The sequence below is a fragment of the Stegodyphus dumicola genome, chromosome 9 (genome assembly GCF_044657685.1).
Source record: "Stegodyphus dumicola isolate Sdum_Otavi_A_Nest chromosome 9, ASM4465768v1".
Taxonomy (NCBI): Eukaryota; Metazoa; Arthropoda; class Arachnida; order Araneae; family Eresidae; genus Stegodyphus; species Stegodyphus dumicola.
Window position 1 is genome coordinate 38,591,043 of NC_140776.1, and position 23,866 is coordinate 38,614,908.

At 31.4% G+C, this 23,866-nt stretch overlaps 1 protein-coding gene across 2 annotated transcripts in view; it reads left to right on the forward strand.

Moving 5' to 3' along the window:
- Positions 1 to 23,866, forward strand: part of LOC118197677 (cell adhesion molecule Dscam1-like) — a 952,054-nt gene that overhangs the window by 665,287 nt on the left and 262,901 nt on the right. For both annotated transcript variants that reach the window (XR_015042957.1, XM_085823340.1), the window contains exons 14-15: positions 13,361 to 13,492; positions 19,791 to 19,952. Coding sequence is in view for 1 of the 2 variants with exons in the window: in XM_085823340.1 (XP_085679466.1) it covers positions 13,361 to 13,492; positions 19,791 to 19,952 (294 nt within the window). In the remaining variant the exon portion in view is untranslated. The remainder of the gene's footprint in view (positions 1 to 13,360; positions 13,493 to 19,790; positions 19,953 to 23,866) is intronic.

The window sequence follows — 23,866 nt, forward strand, 5'->3', positions numbered from 1 at the left end:
TTCCTGATATATACTCGTACTTTATTTTTTTTCTTTCCACTTACAGAGAGGCAGTCGCTCCACTGGGGTTGTTAGCATATAGGCCAGGTAGCCCCGCTGAAGGAATTAACTGTATTACAAATATTCCTGGATTGCAGCCTCTCCAGCCCTACGTTACACACTTTAGGGCATATTGTGCTGAAGACGAGTGCTGGGGGGTTGCAAACAGATGTTAGGCAAGTCAATGGTGCAATAATGAAAGAATGGTGCAGTGAGGGTGAGGAGAAAAATTTCAATTCGCATGTACAGAGTTATGGATAAATGGCTACAACTTAAGTGCTGTCAGCAGGCGTCCACAACGTGAACAATGAATGAGTGGTATGGATAGTTAAATTACAAGTACAGGTAGAACTGAGTTATAATCAGCTAAATAGTGCATTAAGTATGAATATGAACCATTAACAGCGTGGTTGGTAAAAAAAAGTAAAAATAATACATTAAATAAGGTAATATACACAATTTAAGGTTGGTCAAACGGGAAATACGTATAAACAGAAAAGGACAGAAAATGCTAACTTACGATAAAATACATTGACTACAGGTACAAAACAAACAGGGGCTGCGCTGGCCACGACGATCGCAGATGAAAATATTCCAGCCTGTCTGTTTTTCTCGTAAACCTATGTATCGCATAGAAATAGAGCTATCCATCTATATTGCTGTCAGAAACTGTGGTCCAACTGACAAGATTTAAATGCATAGTCATAAGGTGATGCCTGGCTTAAATTCTGGAAACGTTTCTTTTTTTATTAACAGCTCTTAAAAATGCAGCTAAGGCAATCCACGCTAAGCTATACTAAGCTAAAGCAAGTGACTGAAATGGATTACTCGCTGCATTTAAATTTTCGTCAGACACGGTTTCAAAATAAATGAGTTCTGACATTGAACAGACTTGAGTAACAGATGCTCAATGACTTCTTAACCTCATCAAATAGGAATTCTTTATGGTGTTTTTATTCTCTAAAACTGACGGGATGAAATTTCTCTGAGCACTTGATATTCGAAATCTTCGCTATTCTATTATCGAGTCAAGGAGTTTCGACAACAAAGAGCAAATCAACAGACAGCCTCCAAAAAATGCCCTTACCAAAATAAGTAAATAAATACATATGTTGTTTATCTAGATATAGATTTAATGGAGTGTAAAAGTCATTCTTTCTCTTTAAAATCCGAGACTGGAATTAATCGGAATGTCAATAAAAAGTACTGTGAAAAGAAAAATATTCATTTTTTTTTACTTCCAAACCTCTTCTTTTTTTTCTTTTTCTATGGAATTGGAAATATTCCTTTTTCGAAAGGTATTCTTCGCATTCTTTTATTTAAACTTGTGAGTTTGGATCCCCGCTTTTTCCTACTGGAACAATTTCTTTGAAATACGGAATTTTTTTTGTACTCTTTTTAATTGATTTACCGATAAGCAAAATAATGCTGATTTTTTTTTTCATCACATATTGGCAAACGTTATATTTTGTTGTTATTTAGGTTATAAATTTGTTAAAATGCAACTGATTACTTAACTAACAATTTTTAATCAAAACGTATGTTTGAAAAATATGTATTCATATTCTGAACATCTAGTAATTGAAAGTTACGATCGTCTGGAAATCATATCACCCTCATGCATATTAGATGAAAAGTTATCATTAAAGATAGTTTTAAATGCGTATTCAAGAAACGGTTTGGCTAAGTTTATTTATGCCCATCAGTGGCCGAATGGATACGAGCACCCATTTCCGATAATTTCAGCTAACAGAGACGATATTTTTATATTTATCCTCATTTGTATATTCATAAACACCAACAGCGTTTTTCCTCCCTGCTTTTCGGCAAAGCTCCCTAGTGTTTATATATATATATGTATGTGTGTATGTGTGTGTGTGTGTAAGATTATGGAAGCAAACTTCTAAATTTAATTGGCAACAACTTCTTTTATTTAATTTAGGGACTTCCTCTCTCTGTCTAAAAATGGCGCCTAAGTCTAAACTGCGTCATTCAAATTAATCATGCGATTTTACGTAACGCATAATGCACATATTTCTTACCCAATCAAAATAATTGTAACCGAAACTTTTTGACTCCCTCCCTTCTTCCTCTGCATTACTACTGCGACACTCTTCCTTTTTTCGCTTTCGTTTTCATCCTGTTAAGAAGCTGCTGCAATTATCTATGTTCGCTTCTATAACAATAGTATCGGAATTGTTCTGGAAATAGGCACGGTTGGAGTGACAAGTCAATTGTGGCCACAAATGTGAATTTAAATAAACATGGAATTTAATCCGGCTCGACTGCTTCTTCTTTAAAACGGATGGAAACTACATCAAGTATCTACTCTAAACAAAATTTCTGCACATCTACATCTCAGGGTTCTTACATCAGTGCTTCCAAACTTGTGCTTTTATTACATTTTTAGTCGTACAGGTTTGGATTAGGTGCTACTAACCTCAATGGAACATTTATTCCTCAGTTGGATTTCTCTAAAGTAGTATCTGCAAATTCATCATCCTAAAAGTTAGTTATCATCGAATATTCAAATATGATGTGCTATCATTATATATATGTATATACTGTATTTAAACTAACAAAGAAAAAAATTATACTTTATTTTACCTTCCCTGATATTTAATAATCTTACAGAATGCTTAAAAACGGTTTAAATGAAACCTTTTGTAAATATAAATGATCGTTTAAGAAATAAATTAGACGCAATATTTACGGAATATTTGCATTAAAGTACAGAAGTCGTAGAGAAATTCTGAAAAGAAAATGGTGAATAACTTTGTAGAGACATTAGGTATTTTTGGAAGCAGGCAAGATGAAAAATTAGCAACCGCCTTCGCTGGGAATCGAACCACGGACCTCTGGAATACCGGCCTAGCGTGCAGAACCACTATACCACAAAGGCACGCCAAGGAGGTGGGAGAAATACCTTATATTCTTCCCTTTTTAAAGGGTGACTGGGGTTTTTAGGGGACGCAATCGCCAACTACTTGGTGTGGAGTGTCATCATCCATCACCCTTTTAGTTCGGGCACCACTGTTGACAATAGGAATTTTTTTTGGAGGCCGGAGAGATGAAAAATTAGCAACGGCTTCGCCTGGAATCGAACCACGGACCTCTGGATACAGGCCCAGCGTGCAGAAATAATACATTACGAAGGCACGCTAGGAAGGCGGGAGAAATGCCTTATATACATCCCCTTTTAAAGGGCTACTGCAGATTTTAGGGGACCCAATCGCCCAATCCTGGGTGGGGTGAAATCATCATCCACCACCCTTTTAGTTCGGGTGCCAATGTAGAGATATTAGGATTTATTTTAAAGCAGGAGAATTAAAAACTTAACAACCTCCTACGCCGGGAATCGAACCACGGACCTCTGGAATACCGGCCCAGAGTGCAGAACCACTACACCACGAAGGCACGCTAGGAAAGTGGGAGAAATACCTTATAACTTTATTATATTAATACAGCCGAAATTATTTCGAACTGTACAAGAACCTCATAATAAAAAGCAGTACGTTTGTAGTTTCAGTCTACTTAATATTTTACCATTTGCCTTGCAGTCTTTATTTCATTTAGTCTTATAAAATTTACATATAACTATTTGTATTTCTCTTCTACATTTTAAGGTAATCGTAGTTGTGTTTGCCAAAATATAAAATAAATCCTATTTTTATGTTTTTGCGACATTCTTTCACGCCAAGCAAATTTCGTGAACAATTTATTCGAAAGCATACCAGGGTACTACTTATATGAAAACTCTTGCTCAGCTGAGAAAGTCTGAGTAAAGTTTTGCTTCGAAAATCCTCTGAAATATTTGAAAAGTGAAGAAAAGAATTGTTTCATACTTAATTATGATTGATGAAATTCATTTCTTCTTTCATATCCCGTGAAACTGGAAAGGCCGTTACGTAAGAAGCAGGGAAAAAATACAAAGAATATTTTTCATTTCACTAATCCCAAATGTAATCAACATTACTCATTTTCTTTACTATCTAACACGTTCACCTTTCTACTTGCTTTAATCTTCTAAACAGCAATTTCTGCCTTTTTATGTTTCGTTTTAACATTGCGTGCATTAATATAATTCTTTCCCTGCCACGCACTAAGTATTTTTGAGAATGAAAAATGTAAAATGCATTAAGGCTGGATCACACGCTATGAACTTCAAAGATATTATATGAAAAATCTTCACCATGGATATTTTTAAACTCATGTTCACTAAATAGTTTGTTTAATTAATCACTTACAGCAACTGCAGAGTTTTAAGATATCCTCACCTAGATTAAAGAGCTTTATGAGACGCCTAACATTTATAAAAATAAAAAATATTACATAGATCCGTGTTTATTTAGTAATTATATCAAGCGCTATTTGCACGGAATATTCGCGTTAAAATACCGAAACCAAGACGGTGGAATGTTTTAAAAAAAGGAAAGGAATGTAGTTTAAATTTATTATATTATGATATCAGAGATTATCTTAAACGTACGTTCTTGAGGATATGAACATAAATAGAAATTTTGAAAGATTCAGGTTTGCAGTTGCTTTATGGTCTAAGTTGTTTCATTAATCATAGAAAATTATGAGCTTTCTTAATACAATATATAATCCGAATTTAAAGTTATAAATATTTACGAAATATGTCATCACGCCAAAGTAAGTCTTTCGTACTAGATTGAAACAACTGGAAGTAATTTTAAAAATCATGTTCATTTAGACTAAAATAAAATTCATTCATTGTCTTTAAAAATTATAGCGCAGAAGCTATTCATTATTATAGCTATTCCTTTTCCTATGAAATCAGTATATCAAGATTTAAACCTGTGATAATTAAGAGAAATCAAATGAAACGTTGCTGTGAGGTTACTTATCTATATCTTACTTGAATTAATAAATTTGACTGAGGATAAATGCGATTCCTATATTGTACTTCTTCGAATATTTTATTTCTAAGTCGTTAATTTACGAAAAGATAAAGTTATAAGGTATTTCTCCCGCTTTTTTAGCATGCCTTCGTGGTGTAGTGGTCAGCATGCTTGGCGCATATTGGAGAGGTCCGTGGTTCCCGGCGAGGGCATTGCTCATTTTTCACAACTCTTGCTTGCAAATAACCTAATGTCTCTACAGTGGCGTTCGAACTAAAAAAAGTGGTGGATGATGTTTTTCCAATACCAGAATTTGTCAATTGGGTCCCCTAATCCCCAGTCGCCCTTTAAAAAGGGGAGGATATAAAATATTTCTACCGCTTTCTTAGCATGCCTTCGTGGTGTAGTAGTCAGCACACTAGATGCGTATTCGAAAGGTCCGTGCTTCGAGTCCCAGCGAGGGCACTGTCCATTTTTCACATCTCCTCCTTCGAAATAACCTAATATCTGTACAAAGTAAGAAAGTCGAAAATTTCGAAAGATAAATAAAGAAAAGGTAATAAAGGAAAGATAAATCTGCCTACATTCATAATGCTAAAGATCACGACTGAAAAACATGCATTTACGCACATTACGCATTTACACGCATGAAACAGGCATCATAATAATACGTGAGATACACGATTATCGCTGACCATAGTCTTGGAGCCATCCCAAGCACCTAGGAGCTACAATTCTTTCCAGGACTATAGCTTTCGCTCCGGGTAGCACACGTCATGCATTTTCTTCTTGTACTTGATTTTTATTTATGGTCTACTAAATCACCCCATGCAAAAGTCCTTACGTGCTACTGCGGTTTTAATTTGTCGGCTGGTGCCTATGAATGTATTACGTTGTGGGTGTTATTTTATGTTATATAAAGTTCAATGAATATGATTTCATGGATTATATTGAGTATTAATCTATCTCTAGTTTGGAAAAATAATGTGTATTGATATTTATGGGTTTCTTGTGTTTCCAGAGAACGCACTTTTAGAATAAATAAGATGCGATTTCATTATTATTGAAAATACGTTTTGGTTTTTATGGCAAGCCACTAGAGGAAAATTAAAACCTTTACTTTACAAATAAGAGAGGAATTTACCTCTTTATAAATAAGAGAAGATAAACAAATTTAGTTACATAAGACAAGGTAAACACATTAAAAATTAATTAATAAGCTTTATTATCAAAGATTAGATTCGAAGTTTTTGGTCCAGCAGCAGTATCAGATAGTTAAAAAAGAGTATGTGATTTATTTACATCAAAATTGTTTCTTTATACAACATTAGCTTTGCCTATTCTCATTATGCCAGGACGCACGAAGGCTGTATGCCTGAGCATAGGAATGCTTCGTAAGGCTTTATTAAAGGAAACTAGCTTGTATTCACGTTATACATGGAAAAATCTTGAAACTCTCATGCAGTCATCCCACTCAACATGTGCTCGGCGATCTTTCCGCTCGGATCTGGTGGGTCCGCTTCTGCTGAAAGCCGCACGTTTGGCAACACGAACGAACATTTTCTGCAAAACGAATGGAAATACTAATTTTCAGTATACAGCTTTGCAGTCGTGTTCACTGATTTGCGCTCACCAACAGTAGACGAACGGATAAGATTAATGTAGAACTAGTATTTCGAACTGGGCTTAGATATTGCGATATTTGCGAATTCTTCCTTCATCAGGTAGCCAAGCACAAGGAGCTGCTATAAGCAGCTGACGTACATTTTCGCGGTATAATATTACCGCCAAAATTCATTAAATGCAGTTACAAGCTGCTAATTAGTAAAACAGCAGAACACATTTTATTTATTGCATTTTAAATATCAAATTAATGAGGAATAGTTATACATGTGAATAGGAATATTCATTGATGAATTACAAGATTAGGAAATACAATGTGTGACACAAAATAACGAGACTGGTCCAATAAAACATTGTATTTACAGAACGAGTTCTCCATGATTTTCTCACCTTCAAAGTAGTTCCCTTCAGCATTCACACACTTCTTGAGTTCGGTGCCACCATTGCTGGTAACAGTTCTGGAACGAGGTTTTTGAAAGGCCCTTCAGGAGATTCTTCGTTTTTGCCTGAACCTCTTCAGCTGAGATAAAATGGGTTCCCTTTAAGTAAGATTTAACTATAGGAAATAAAAAAGTCGCTTGGAGCCAAATCAGGTGAATAAGGAGGATGCTCTAGCACAGTAATGCTTTTGCTGGTCAGAAACTGCTTGACAGATAGCGCCGTGTGAGCGGGTACATTGACCTGGTGCAGCAACCTTCCATCGCTCCACGACTGTGGCCATTTTTTCCTACTTTTTTGACGAAATCTTTAATACTTCAATGTAGTAGTATTGATTAATAGTCTGACCACTGGGAACCAATTCAATCATGAATTCTTTTGGCGCCCAGCACGTTCATCATCTTCCACACTGTCCCTTTTCCTTGAAAACCTCTTATGCCATTCAAACACACGTGCATGAGACAAAGTTACATCTCCATAAGCCTCGGTTAACATTTGAAATGTTTCTTCCGTGGCTGATTTCTTAAGTTTTACAAGCAACGTGATGTTAATTCTCTGTTCGGGTTTTATATTAGACATTTTTCCGGCAGAATGCAGTTGCACATATTCACTTAATAACGCAATACTCCCCACAGACATGGTCGGTTAAGTCGAAACTGGCCGCATGGATAGAGGAGGTGTGTTGCATGACGTCACCAAAACAGCTGTTGCTAACCCCACTCTGTTTTCAAGCTATAACACTTAGTCTCCGTTTTTTGTGTCACTTTTCGTATATAGATTAGATCGCCTTTTAGGTGTAGCATAACTAATACTGAACAGAGTTTTAGAAATATTTAGAAAAAAAAACTAAACCGTAAACAGTAGTTATATAGATTTTATTATGATTTAGAAAAGTAACAAGGAAGCTTGAACAAAATTCCCGCTTGTTCGTTTTTCTCGTTCTAGTCTTCTTCATTTTGCATCTTATTCACCTCCTGTATTCGAGAACGTGCATTTTACCACTGCAAGCAAAATATTTAGCAGTTTCCTTCACTTATTCCTTCCTATTCTTCCAGTAATATTATCTGTATTGTTGCGAAGTTTAGTTTCTCTAGTTTAGCAACAAGAAAAAATGTAAATAAAAACAAGTTGTTTTGGATGTTGTAGCCTAACGTCTTCTTTTATTAATCTAACTTAAAATAAGTTTAATCCATTCTGGAATTATCATTTCAGTAATTAATTTAGCTCATGTATTGACTCAGCATAGTGTCCATAACATCTATATGTATTATTTATTTAAATGAAGATCGGTTTAGTTTTATATAAGATTTGAATACAGAAAATAATGTAAACAAAAGCTAAAAATTCAGAATTTTCATTCTATAGTCCAATAACGAAGTATTTGGTTTAACTTAAATTTTCCTGTAGAAGTTATCATTTGTATCTGCTTCCTTCGATCCCTAGCTTTCTCTAAACTTAGCAAAAGCTGCGCCAAGTAGATTAAAAAATAGGAGAACGACATGGTCCCCATTTATTCAGAGTGATTTTTCTGAAAGTGATTCCAATTTTCAAGATGCCTTGTAGTAAGGGATAAAAAAGAACCCTAGAAACGCGAACCGGCAACTGTTTGGAAATGTCACGTCTGCATTCAAACCTACCCCTTTCTTCCTGAAATTCAATAGTCCCTTTTGAATAAATGAAATCTTTTCTTTAACTTTTCGATCCCCGATGTCATAGATTGTATTCTTCCCATCAATATTTCGATACTAGATACTTCACTTCCCCCCCCCCTTGATCCTAGCTTTTTATTCATTTATTTATCGTTTTTGTTGTTGTTACTACTTTTTTTCTTTTGTTAGTTGCTATTTCCTCCGATAACTGAAGTAAAGAACCGTGTTTTATGGTTGACAAGGATTTTTAAGTCTTAGGCTATAAAATACCCGATACCTACGCTAGGATTGGCTGCCCGCAGCCCTCAGGCATTTTGAGGACTTTTAAAGCCACTAAGGATCAGAGATGTAACAGGAGGAAATGCATTTGAGGTAAACTGCTTGTCTGAGTTAAACTCAGCCTACTGGAACTACGAAAAGAAAGGGAGAGTGGGAAAAATCTAGAAAACATCATCGAGTAAACGCCGCCATTTTTGAAGATTTTATCAACTTTATGACAGTTGAGTCACAAATATTGATACTTAGAGTTCCGTGAGATTAAACTAAGATGGGGGAAAATTTATTTTTATATTCTTTGACTTTGATATATCGGTACTTCAGTGGATAAAAGAGAGACTTCCGAAGACTCTGCAAAGAAATATATATATAAAAAAAAGTTGTTAGGATTAAGGCTGTAACTGGGGTTTACTTATCGTTCACTACATTTCTTAAGATTTTGAAACTGAAAATTTATATAAGCTCTTGAAAGAAGATGACCCTAGATTATTCAAGAGTTGTTTGCTCAAAGCTAAGAATGCTCCTTATCTTATAATAATAAACTCTTATTAATACGTTTGTTTTAACTTTATGGACATCTATATTTTACAGCTTTGCATAGATTTTTGTGTGTGTTACAAAAAATATATAGTGAATGAATAAATATTTTATTTATGCACTATTTTAGCTGCATTTTTCCAGTTTTATATCTTCTCTTATTCTGAATGAAATTTGTTTGTTGGAAGAGTTTCACACACACACACACATATATATATATTTTGGGGAGAAGCTTCAGACTCTGACTACTAAAATTCCCTATTAAATATGCAGAAACTAATACTTACATCAAAAGACACAAGTACAGATTCATTATATTAAAAACATTCTTCTAACTTCATTATAGTAGCATCTTTTCCCATACACGAAAGAAATGGCATTCAGACTGGAAAGAATTTTGTGTGTAAAAACTTACAATAAATAATTTTGCATGTAAGAAATTACAATGAATCGGTCAAGTAAAATATTACGAAGAAAATGTCAATATATTATTAACAACGGTCACTAAAACAGCAGTGTGTGACGATGATAAAATAATTAACCTTTCATAATAATTTTTTTAACTTCGCTAATATTTCTTTATGCTTGATCAGACAGCCTGGCTCAGTAAAAGTAGGCGGCCAGTGCAACTCTGATTAAAAATCTAGTTATAACCACGTGCAGTGCTGATAAGCACCACGTGTTTCTGTGATTCCTATTTTCTTTCTATGTATTTCTTTCTCCTGATGAGGAGGGACCTTTAGCTGCCCTCGAAATCGATTGAGTGTTTCATTATACCTACGCTAAATATAAGGTTGTTTTTTACGATTTTGACTTTCATAATAAGTTCAAATATTTTTCTACAGGTCAATGTTTTACTTCTATCCGTTAACTGAAAAAAAAGCACAAATTTTCTTAGTTTACTGTATATGTTTTTCAGAAAGTTTTGAAAGTTTGTGTTCAGTTTTTGTGAATACTGTTGCGAAATACCCAGCTGCGGTAAGATAGCTTCCCCGCAAAGTGGAGTTAGGGTTGCTAGACTTGGCGCTAAGTAGCCCATTTGGCGACACTGGGCGACAAAATTGGCGATATGCTATAGATGGAGTGAGAACCATCTAGGACGCATTCTTAGCGATTTTCTCGAGAGTATTCTAGCAGGTAGATTAAAGCTATATATACTCTGCCTGTACGCGGAGAAAGGAGTGACTTGAGTTCAGAGATTAGCTTGATAACGATGAAATGAGTCTGGAGCTGTATTTTAGTGCTTTGCTGTGAAGCTGTTTTCACCGTTATAGTCTGATAGCCTGAAGGCTCTGTTGCTGGTTGTTTCAAAGTGTTTGTTGTAGCTTTCGTCAACCGTAACGTGTCTTTGGAACTATCCTGTGTAATATCGCATACTGGCGAATAAACTGCACTTTGACTCTTCATTAAGTGTTACCATCAATTACACTAAATCCAAGAACCTGCAGAACGCAACATTAAACGTTAGGATATTGTCGTCACATTTTAGGTAAACTTTTCAATAGAAATGTCCTCGCAATCTCATAATAGAAATGTTCTGTTTGTTGAGTTTGACAACCGGCACTCATTCTGTCTTTGAAATTTTATAACAATTCTTGAATTATAAACCATGTGCCGAAATATGGAAAGGTAAATTAAAATTAAATGCCTTTACTTAAATTCAAAATTCCTATACCTATAACTATGAAGATTTAAGCTTTTTTCTTCAACATAGGCAGGAAGTAAATGTATTCAGCAGTATGGTTTCTCAATCATTCTTAAAAACATTAGATTAAAAACCTTTGCATTTTATATCATCATAACAGTGCATTAACACGTACTATTTACCAAACGTAAGACAGCAGTTCTTGTCTTTCAGTCATTTGTCTTCTGAAGACCTATGTGCTTGACTGTCGTTTTCTCTATGGTTATCGCGAGAAGATATAATCTTCTATGGAATGCATCAGTTTCATCGTCTTCATTTCTAGCAGTATATCAGACTCAGTTCTCTACATTGCTGTTAATTCAAAACCTATACCGAATGGTCCTAAGGCACCCATAATTACCGCGTAATATTTTCAGTTCATGATAAGATTTTAATCTATCCGTCCTTGTTTCTTGCTCTAACATAGCGAATTTAAGCGATAATCTTTCTTCTACACAATCATTAGGTTATACATTGCATGATCTCTTGCTGGAAATCAAAACGTCGATGTTTATGTAAGCGGTCGTTGCGCACGAGTATACTCTTGTGTAATAACCTCATAAATTACATAGGTTATTTATGTTATAAGATTGTTGCGTTCTAGGGGTTCGTGGATTTGGAGTGATTGATGAAAACACTCGATGAAGAACCAAAACACAATTTATTCGCCAGTACTACACAGGAGAGTTCCAAAGACACGTTTACAGTCATCGAAAGACTACGATAAACGTACTGAAAAAAATCAGCAAAACAGATTTCAAGCTATCAGACTGTAACGGTGAAGACAGCTTCACGGCAAAGCACTTTAAAGCAGAACTCCCAACTCGGTTCGGTCGCTCTCAAGCTAATCTCTGAACTCAAAACGCTGCTATTGAACTCATAATAATTTAGATACTCAGCACGATATACTTACTCCGCGTACGAGCAGGGTTTATGTAGCTTTTGACTTGCCTTCGAGAAAATTTTGGGACAAACCGGTAAGAATTTGTTCAAGAATGTTCTCTCTCCGTCTATGGCATATCACCAATTTTATCACCAACTGGGAGATTTCGCACCAAATCTGGCAACCATGCCAGAAAACGGCTGTTGCCAGAAAACGGCTGAGAAAGCTCAGCCGTTTTCTGGCAACCTTAAACCCGTTTTGCGGGGAAACTCTCTTACCGCAGCTGGACATTTCGTAACAACATTTTTTCAAGATAAGCCACAAATATACAGACATAGAATCTACATAAAAATATAATATTGCGAAGAAAAGAATATTTTGTAAATGAACTTTGGTAAAAGGTTTTAATTGTCCCTACCGCATTTTTGATCGAAATATATCATTGCATGTTCTCTTTCCAACTTTCTTTGATTCTTTGGATTTGTTTTGATTTCTTTGTCGAACGTGAGCTGTAGTTGTGACAATCGCGTTAATATAGCTAATTTTTTATTGATTAAAAGCAATTTTTGAAGCAAATAAAAGAAAAATATTTTGAATATATTTTTAAAAAAGGAGTTAAAATATGTATCATAAATGTTGTAGGCGAGATAAGACATGTTAGAGACCAAAAATTTTCAAAAAATGGTAATTTGGGATTTTTGCATTTTCAAATTGTCTACACTTTTATCTTTCAAAAAATATCATACTTTAATCTCTACGAAAAATAGAACTCTAAAAAATTAAATTTGAATTTATCATCAAATGTTTTGATAAATGAGTATTTTTACACAAAAATCCGTTTTTCTTCATTTTTTTCCTTTTTTTTTTTTTTTTATATTTGATGTACCTTTTCTCAGGAACTACTCGTCATAGGTATGCAAATTTTTATGGCTTTTTTTATTATATTTCCTAATGTTTATTAAAATGAAAACTTTGTGATAAACTAAGGGAAAAATTTACAAATTTTTGTTTGCAAAAAATTATCTAAATTTTACTGTGCCTAATACGATATTCTAGAAATTACTCTAAAACTAAAATTATTCAATAACTTATTCCAGTATAACGAAAAATGTGTGCTTCATTTTTCCAAAAAATTTCAAACATGTATCTATAGCAGATTTTGAGAAAAGGTACTTCGAAAATGGACAGTTTAATATAGTAGATATAAGGTGTTCCGACTCCTCTTTTAACTGTAAATTAAATTCTTATATTGGTGTACACTTTGTTTCTTGCAAATATATCCTTCAACTGAATTTTGATTACTTATATCAAAATTAAATTAACGAAATTGCTTAACTAAATTATTTAACTTTAATTTAATTTCTAGACATTCCGGATGCTCCTCAGAACCTAGAGATACATGATGTTGCCAGCAGAAGTGTACGCCTGACTTGGAAAAGACCATTTGACGGAAATTTTCCGATAACACGATATACCATTATGTGGAGACAAATTGATGGTAAAGTGATTTGATAGTTTTACATTTTAGTGTATTTTTATGAAGTTATAACAGCAAACTCAGTAACACATAATAATTATTTCAGATAAATAAATTAGACTAATCATAAATAAAGTAACGTAATTAATTTTAGAGAAAATAATTTAAATTTTTGTCTCGATAATAATGTTACTAAATATTTTAATAAAATTTCATTTATATGATACTCGCATCACTTTGATGGAGGACCGATCAGCGAAATTGTTTCTCCATCAAAACTAGTTTTTTTAAAAGCTAATAAATGTAAAAAATAATAAAAGTTTAATTTCAGTTATGCGTAGTAAATGTTTAGAAAATTTAGTTGAAAACTGAGATTGAATTATTAAAATGCTAAATTTAAAACTTAAGTTAAAATTGAGCACTGTGTTAAATAATGAATTATAATTGCTACAGAGTAATTCTCTTAAATACATATCAAAGCTCTCCATTTTTAATTACTTGTACGGAGTAAAGAAAGTGCGGTAATCGCGAAAAATTTCGGTTCTCAAATTTGAAATGGAAATATCCATTCTGACTGTTTCAGAACCCTTTTTGACTATTATTTTTTTGCTGGTGTCTGTACGTACAGGGCAGAATAAATGACTCTTTATTCCAAAGCGGATTGTAAAATGGATTTAAAAAGGATTTTTTTTCGTGTCGTCCGTATCTTCGTATGTACGAATGCATATGACGTGTCCCAGATAGGTGCATTCATTGGGGAATAACTTGAATTTTGAAGAACTCAGCTGAAGGTTGGCATCTTTCACTTTCTACAACACATTGCTGATATTTTCTAGATGTTCCTTATTACGTCCCACTAGAATGATGTCATCTAGGTAGACCAGACAGCATTCGCAAGATAGGCCAAGAAGCACTGTCTCCATCCCCCCCCAGACATTCAAATATTGCAGGGGTGTTACAGTGCCTAAATGGCATAACTTTAAACTGCCAGAGTTCTCAGCCGATAGTGAGAGCAGTTTTCTCTTTATCATCGGGGTGAATTTCAGCTTGCCAGTATCTGCTCTTAAGGTCCAGAGTAGAAAACCACGTGTGTCCTGGGGTGGTCTAGAGGATCGTCAATCCTAGAAAGAGAGTAACTGCCTTTCTTAATGACATTATTTAGTCTCTGGTAGTCGGCAAAAAATCTTGTCGAGCCATATGTCTTCCGGACGAGAACTATAGGAGATGCCCATTGACTTGTGGATGGTTCGATGATGTCATTTTCTTGCATCTGCTTCAGAAGATTTCCAACCTCTTCTTCGTATCTTGCATAACTGAAAAATGATTAACCATAGAACGTTAAAATTTTATACAGGGGACTGCTATAACATCTAGTCGTGTATTTCTTTTTCTAACTGCGAACTGCAATATGAAAAGTATATAAATCCACCCGCCTTAACCCGGCTTAAAAGTCCTTATCCCGTCTTTATTTTAGCAATCGCTAGCCGTAGTCTTGATTGTGGAAGTGTTTCAAATGACGAAAATATTCTTGTTTTAGAAATGTCAAATTTTAAAGGATTAACTTTGGTCAAATAACGAAATCTAACTTTTAATGCAGTATTCGACTTGAAAAATAAACTTAAAAGAAGCAGGACTTACGTACGACAAGTATTGACCGGGATATTTACTTTTTCGATGTCATTTTCAATTTGCCTTGAGGGATGGGCTAATTAAATTAGAATACTTCGAGAAAATAAGTTTAAACGACGTATAGAAAAACTGTATATAATTTTACACGTTGAGCAAAAAGTTATGTGGTTTACACGTCAGATTTTCTTCATGATATTCAATATTAAGAAACGTCCTCTCAGTTGAGAAACGAAAGTGATGTAGTTTCTTGATTTTGGCGTTGTGGCCTCACTATATACATTTATGTAATGTTCTAATCCGGACGTTAATATTTCAACTAACTATTCAATTATTTTTAGTTTGCAATGTATGATATTTGTACACTTTTGCAAAAAGTTAGTTATCTTTTGCAAAACTAAGTTTTCGGTAGAAAGTGTTTAAAAAAATTATACTACTACTCATTTCGGGAAAAAATGGTACATGAATGTTATTTAAACGGAGCCAAATTTATCATCATGGCACAATTCCAGAAATAGGTGGGTTTAACTATCTTGCATAATTTAACAGTAAAACGAAAAAGATGCTTGCGATGTTATTAAATATTAATAGAAGAACTGCTTCGTTAATTAAAATAAAAATAAAGGCATGCCTAAAGTTAATTATTTATTTCCATGCATTAAATTTGACCAAGTTTTTCAAGCTTTTTGGAATAAAATGTAAAAATAGCGCAAGTGAGGTCGTATAGGCCTTTTTCATAACTAAAGGTATGATACAAATATACAAGGACATGCGTATCAAAAAATGTACTATAAAATGGAAAAAATCAGTGAAGAAAATTAAGTAAGAAATAAGCAATAATTCTCGAAATAATTAAATTAATTTTAATTAATTAAAAGTGAGAAGATTACTGAAGAATGTTTCCCTCTTCATTTGTATCTATTTTTCATCTTTAAATTTGATGTAATTACCAGTACTTTTAATTTACTGACCGTATGAACTTCTTTATAACTTACTAATATATTTTATGTTATTAATATGTATGTTGTTTAATTAACGACGAGTGTAATAGTTAATTATCTGCATTCTTAAAATGCAAAATAATGTTTATAATTTATGATGTTTACTATTTTATGCTGCTTTTATTGCTTTAGTTCAGAGAATAACGAAAGTTAATTATTATAATCTTCATTAAACTTACGTTTTCTGTCTTTCATTAGCAGACGTTTTATTGTATTTAAAGGTAATTTTATTAATACAATTATCTAATTTTAATCATCAATATATATATGCTTATATATTTGTCTATATATAAAAAGTGAAAGAGATTAGGTAAATAAAAAATATGTATATATATTATTTAATTAAAAGGGAATACTCCTATTACAATTCTTATATTTCAAATGAAATTAAGAGAGCTAAGGAAGTAAAAGAACTACAAATATAAATCTAAATAAATTGCAATTTACAAATTCGTAATTTTTAAGCAATATTAAAAAAATTTTTAAAATGTATTCAAGATAAAAGTCAAATCGGTAACGAAAAACTGCTTTATTAGCAATGGCCAATAATAATTGATATCCATAAAATTTTGATAAAAATTTGTTAATGATAATTAAAGAAAATTACTTTAAAATAAACAATTGGAAAGATAGTGAAACAATTAGTTTACTTCACACTCCTTTCAACCGTTCAGAGATCGTGTTTTGTCACCGTATTTTTAATTTGCTTTATTTGAGTGAGTTAATGATCTTGTATTTGTTAAATTCAAATTTCATTACTTGCAGCAACGAAGCAAGAAAATTATTTAATTTTAATTTTATTTAACTTTTCTAATTAGTTTTTTTATGTACATGTATTATACATCTAGAGAGAAAGATATATGTATATGTATACATTTAAACAAATTTTAATTTTAATTTTAACAAACACGTATAAAAGTAAAAAAGCAAATTGAAAGCCAAAATAATTTTTAAAAAAATTTTTACAAAATTTTAAAAAAAAAAGAAAACTTAAGAAATTTTTGGGAAATTTCTGGGAATTTTATAGAGGTTTTTTAAGGACTTCGTTTCAAAAAATTTTGGAAAATTTTAGACATTTTTAATTTTACTTTAAAACATTTCAGTTTTACTTAATTACTTTAATTATTTTCACACAAAAAAATTTTTCACTTAACGTTATTTACAATATTTACACAATTTTTCAACAGAACACACATTTTACATTACAAACAGTTTACATTTTTTAATTCACAATACCACTTAACTTTATTTTACTTCAAACACTTACATCTCTTGATTGGCTTAACTCCCTAAATAATTGATAATTACATACCTTTAGGATTTTTAATTTTTTAATTTTTAATTTAATTTTTTCTAGATTTATTTTTTATATTTTTTAATACTAATGTTTGCAAAAAAAATTTTAATATAACAAAGATAGCAGCTTTACACTCAACTTTACCTACATAAGCGCCATCTATATAATTAATTTAAGAACACACTTACTTCTCTTTTAAAACACTTTTGCAGACCCCAACACTCATATAGTAGGTAAGTTAGAATTAAAACTTACTATTTACTTGCTTTAAGTATTTTTTAAAATTTTTTATGTAGTATTTAAGTATTTTCTAAATATGTAATTATATTTTTAAGTATATGTTTGTTTTTTAAAAATTATAAATCAGTTCTTTTTGTTTCTTATTGGTTTATATGGATTATGTATAGTTCCTTTTTAGTTTCCTTTTATTGATATGCATATTCGTGTCGGGGAGGTTTGACAGGTAGACAAAAGTTTCTAAAATACATTGGTTTCTTGATTATTTTTTATTTTATGAAAAATTAATTTTTTTAAAAATTTAATTTTTTTTTAAAAAGTTTAATTTAATACTTGACTTTACTTGCTTGTTTCTCAAAAGACTTCATTAGTATTTTCCTTTTAGAACTTTAATTCTTCAATGCTAATTTCTAAGGGTACCACTTTATTGGTATTTCTTTTTGGACATTCTTCAATTTCTACTTTTGGTTTTGACTTTTACCCTTGCCTGCATGAAGGACGAAACACGAATTGAATGATTGGAGAGTTAGGTTTAGAGGCAACTTCCCCTTGATAAGTCTGTCTCCTGCCTACTCAACAGTCAGTCACTTATACATTTTAAAAAAATTGTTTGGATTAATTTTAATTTGCTAAATTAGTGAATTTATTTTCATGGATAGGTTTTGCACTTGATTTGCTTATGCTTCTTAATTTAAATGATATTGTAGATTAGTTCGAGAATTAAATCTTTTATATGTTTGCACATTTTTAAAATTTTTTAAAAATTAAAAAAATTTTTTTTTAAAAATAATTTTGGCTTTCTTTTTTTAAATTTTGGCTTTCAATTTGCTTTTTTACTTTTATACGTGTTTGTTTAATTTAAATTTGTTTAAATTTAAATTTCATTCTTTGCAGCAATGGCGCAAAGAATATTTAATTAAATTTGTATTTAAATTAAATTTCATTAAATTCAATTTATTCTTATGTATATGTATACATATATATATATAACCTTCTAAAATGCCTTTATAAAAATTAAGCAGCACTAGGCGCTAATTTTGAACTTATTAATTCTTACGTAATTTTTGTAAATTCCAACAAAGTCTACTTTATTACATATTTTTGTACATACATACATATAGTATATATATATACTTCTTTCTCTCTTTCATTCTCTGTATATATATGTGTGTGTGTATTTGAGTTTTCGGGAATGAGAGTTTCGGGAATATATCTTCTAAAGTGAGTATCCCATTTAGTTGTATTCTTATTGAACACTTTAAATTTAAAGATTATTTGCTATTTATTTTGTTTAACAGGGTTCTTTTGGCTTAAATGGACTATTATCTTTACTTTGATTGAGTATTATTTTGTGACTTGAGATTTGGATATAGTAAAATATTTATTTGCTTACTTGGAAGTAAGACGGAACACTCTTTCTTAATTTAGTTACTTTTAATTAATGTTAGATTTGTTTATTTCCCTTGATAAGTCGATCAATCTGCGATCAATGACAATGGCTAATTTTTCTAAACTTAAAAAGTTTTTTTTTTTTTTTTTTTTTTTTTTTTTGTTTTTGGTAATTTTGCGATTAAAAATTTGTTTGAAGATTTTTATATCTTTAAAGCAAAAGAGGTCTAGAAAATATTAATTAAAATACTGACTAAATTTTTTTTTGTTTTCCTAGTTCAAGGTATTTAATTGAATTTATGTTCCTTTCTATTCCCTTTTCTTATCAAAAATTATTATGAATTATATATATATATATATATATATATATATATTAAAATTTTTTAAAAAATTATTTTGGCTTTAAATTTGCTTTTTTACGTGTTTGTTAAAATTTAAATTTAAATTTGTTTAAATACCTCAATATATATATATATACTCAATAATCCATTAATAAATAAATTATATATATATATATACACACCTAAACAATATAGAGAGAGAGAGAGAGAAAGAGAGATAATTAGTTAATACACTTATCTTAATAAAATTACATTATTTAATATAAAATGTATGAATTTAAGATGAGATTTGAACTTTAAATACTATAAAGAATGATTTTTAAAAAACTAAAAGCGGATAATTTAAAATGGAATCAGTACCTGCTACTTCAAATATTTATATTTTCAAAACCTTTGATTAAAATACATTTAACTGTTAATATGTTTAGGTAAAACAGTGGGAGGACCTCTTCATGTACCCGGAAGTGAAACCACTCTTATCATACGAGGACTCAAACCTAAAACGAGGTACTTCTTCCGGGTGAAATGTGAAAATATCCTCGGAGAAAGTCAATTTGGAGCCGAAGTTGCAATCACCACTCTGGAAGAACGTAGGTATAGAGACTTTTGAGTGTTCCTCTGGTAAAGTGGTCCATCGTCTTACATAAATTTTATCCTTCGGGGCAATACGAAAAGTCAATTCTCTAATGTTCGAGATTTAAAATCAGATCTGATAGGTGTTAATTTAGTTTAATTTTTGTTCTATTTTTATGTTAATTATTAAAGTAATTTTTTTTTCACGCTAGAACACTGATAGATGGTACTTTGACCATTCCTAGAGGTAGTCTTTGCATGAAAACATACTATGTTATGATCTTTATGGACTTCTTATTGAGGATATAATGGTACAAATTTTAACTACCAAATTCAAAATAATTTAGCATATGACTTGGTTTACAAAATGTTGATGACAGTTGGAATGGAATGAGTTAAAGATCACACATCATTTTTATGTATCAAATATTTTTAAAGTAATTGATTATTAGTCAAATGTGGCAAATTGCCCAGAAGGATTATTAATTTCGTTTTGGCATTTTGCGTTGATTCACTATAAGCCTTGTTTCACTTTTCAAATTGTTGCCACCAAATAATATATTTAAATATTATTTTATATTTAAATACATTACAAATAATGAAGAATATGCGTAAATGTATGTATGTTTCTCGCATTGTGATAAAACAACAGTACCTAGAGCCATCCAATTTTGATAAATGTAATCCTACTCCGAATATGGGCATCTGGAAGCCCAAACTTGGAATTTGTTTTATTATCGATTTCATATTCTTTAAAACTTTAAAGAATTTTTTATTAACAAACTCGGATTTCAAAGCGAGCAATTGCAACACTATACGAAAAAAAAAATTATCTCCAGCGCGCGAGACTGTGTATCGTAAATTCTAAAGATATGCTATTTTTAAATTATTTTGCGACAAACCTCTTGAACTGAATTTTATTGTTTAAGTGCGAAGAACATGATATTTAATAAACAAATGTACCACATAAATCGTTAAAAAAATGCCCCTTTGGGCGTAATCTAAAATATGATAGATTTCAGACTTTTTGTTTTTATTGAAATTATTTTGAGCAATCTCTACATATAATAAAAGAAAGTGTCTGTGTGTGTTTGTGTCTTTCGCTTTCGCTGCGCGTAAGATAATAGACCCACGGCTACGAAATTTGGTACATAGGTGCATCTAGACAAGAGCCAGTGCACCTCGAAGCGATTTTTTCGAAATTCGAATTCGAATTTTTTTTATTGTGACGAAATCGTGTCTTGCGAACTTAAAATAAATTTCGTCTTTCAATAAATCGATTAAATATGAATTTATTAACAAAGTGAGCTTAACACATTTTCAACGGAATTTATTTTTAAAAATGTACAGTTTACTTTTCTTTGATTTTTGGACACGTTAAACTTTCATTCTTGCGACTGCTTTTACAAAAAGAATTTTTGAAAAATGATAATATTTTGTATTTTTAATTTTTTTTAAATGAAGCATCCGCGTACACTTCTCACATCTCACATCTTTAAAAATGTGATTTTGGTAACAATTTTCCCGTCTTATTGTTATTGATAGATTTTTGATGAAATCGCATCATTTTGAATTGCTTCATTCTTTTAGAAATATGGGTTAACAATTTTTCATCGTATTTCTTATGTCACTGTTTTTAAGAGATTGGTATATTTCATTGTCATTTTTACATATATAATAATACATTTTACTGATTTTTTTTATAACGTTGTTCTGCAGAGTAAAATTCTCCGGGGAATTTTATGTTTTTTGAGTTGCTTTCATGTTATTTTTTGCTTATTTTACTGTTCGTAAGATACTGAAAAGTTTTGCATGATTTTTTTTCTTCAACGGAAAGTTAATTTTTTTATTAGGATAATTAATATTTGTATTAAGGGATATAGCTTATTTCATTGTAATTTTTTTCTCTTGAAAATATGAGATAAAATATCATTAACTATACTTTGCTTTTCAGAATGTTTTTGTTTTTCGTATTCTTTTATGTTATTTATTGCTCATTTCACTGTTTTTCAGATATTGAAAAGTTTTGAGTGATTTTTTTAAGAAACAAATGTTCTTTATACCATTTGAGTTTTTAAGATTTTGCAAAGGGAAGTTGGTTAATTTATTTATTAGGATAATTAATATTTGTATTAAGAGATATTGCTTATTTCATTGTAATTTTGTTATACGTAATAACTTTTTTTTAATGAAGTGGTTCTGCAGAGTAAAATTTTATGCAGTTTTTAAATTTAATGTTTGGTTGTTCCCTTCAGCCATTTTCCCGGTACATTTAAAAGCCAGACGAAAGATGGCAGCGAAGCTGCTAGTAAATAAATATTTGTGGCACATTTCATGGTGGCATTTGTATTCTCAAAATCGTCACAATACCGTTTTAAATGCAGGATCTTTTCTAGATGATTATCAATTGAAACCTAATTTCTATCTCTTCAATTGTCGTTCTGTAGTTAATAATACAACTACATTTTGTTTTAAAGCATAAAATTCATGAGATTAGCATTCACTGAAATTGAAATCAGATTAAAACCATTTGAAATAATCCTCGAACAACGGTAGGGAAGTTTGGTATCTGGGATTTCGAGATTTTTTATTAATTGAACTAGCCGCTACTCGGCCAGCCTTCGTCTGAGTTTTAAATGTACTAGCAAAATGCCTAAAAGGAACGCAAAACATTAAATTTTAAAACTGCACAGAAGTTTACTCTGCAGAACAACTTTATAAAAAATCTGATGTGTACACCAGATGACTTGCACGGACTACTAATTTATACGCATTTTTTCTTGCATTTCATTTAAACTTACCAGATAGAATTACATTTACATCTTCGATACCACATAAACCACAATAGAATAAATGCACTCTTTAAAATTCACTAAATTTGTTTACCATAGCGACACTCTGGCGCTAGGTACTCAGAATGCAAATAATTTTATATCATTTGAAGAATTACCTAATCGTTGCCACATTTTTTTCTATTCAAATACTATAATAAATCTAAAACGATGTATAAAAGAAAATAAGCAAACAAAACAGAAACGAAACAGTTTTTCACAGACGATTCAGTATTTCTCATTCAATTAATTCAGTTCTCACTTCCCGACAAGGCAAAAATACATAAAAACTCAAAATATCTATATTAAAAATTACGAAATAAATCTGAAACACTTATTTCCTCGAATAAATTCCAGAATGAATTAAGCATGATTTAATTCGCAATAATAAAAGAAGGCGTTATGTTTATTATTGCGAAGCTTAGTTTCTCTAGAATGGCAACAAATTCGCTATTTTGCCAAGTTTGAAATATAAGCAAACACGCCCGCAATCCGCAAAATTCATTAGGCTTAGTGGAAATTAAACAACTTTTAAGTTGTTGATTAATTCCACAAATATTGCATGCAGATTTACGAAAGCCATAAAACCCTTAACCGGAAAATAAGAACCAACCACATAATTCAATCATTTTTAAAGCAAAATATGCACAATTTACAAACATATAAGGATAAAGAAACTGACGAAAGTAACAGAGTGAATATATATAAAAATATATTTATAAACGCTTGGTGCGGCCGACTGAAACCAAAATATGAGGTGCACATCTACATGTTATAGCAGTCCCATATACAAAATTTCAGCGTTCTGAGGCTACTCGGTTTTGAGTTATGCGAGGTACATATGTACATACGTACATGCAGACACCACGAAAAATTCACTTTAAATCATTATTCATCAAAATTAGAATTCATTTTAAGCAATTTTTATAATTTTTTGTGGGAAAAGAGTCTTTTATTCTGTTCTTACATGCGGAAGTCACGCAAAAACATAATTAAATTGCATTGGATAGCGGTCAAAATCGATATTTTCATTGAAATATGATATCCGAAATTTTTCGCGATTACAATACTTCCTTTTACTTCGTACAAGGAAGTAAAAA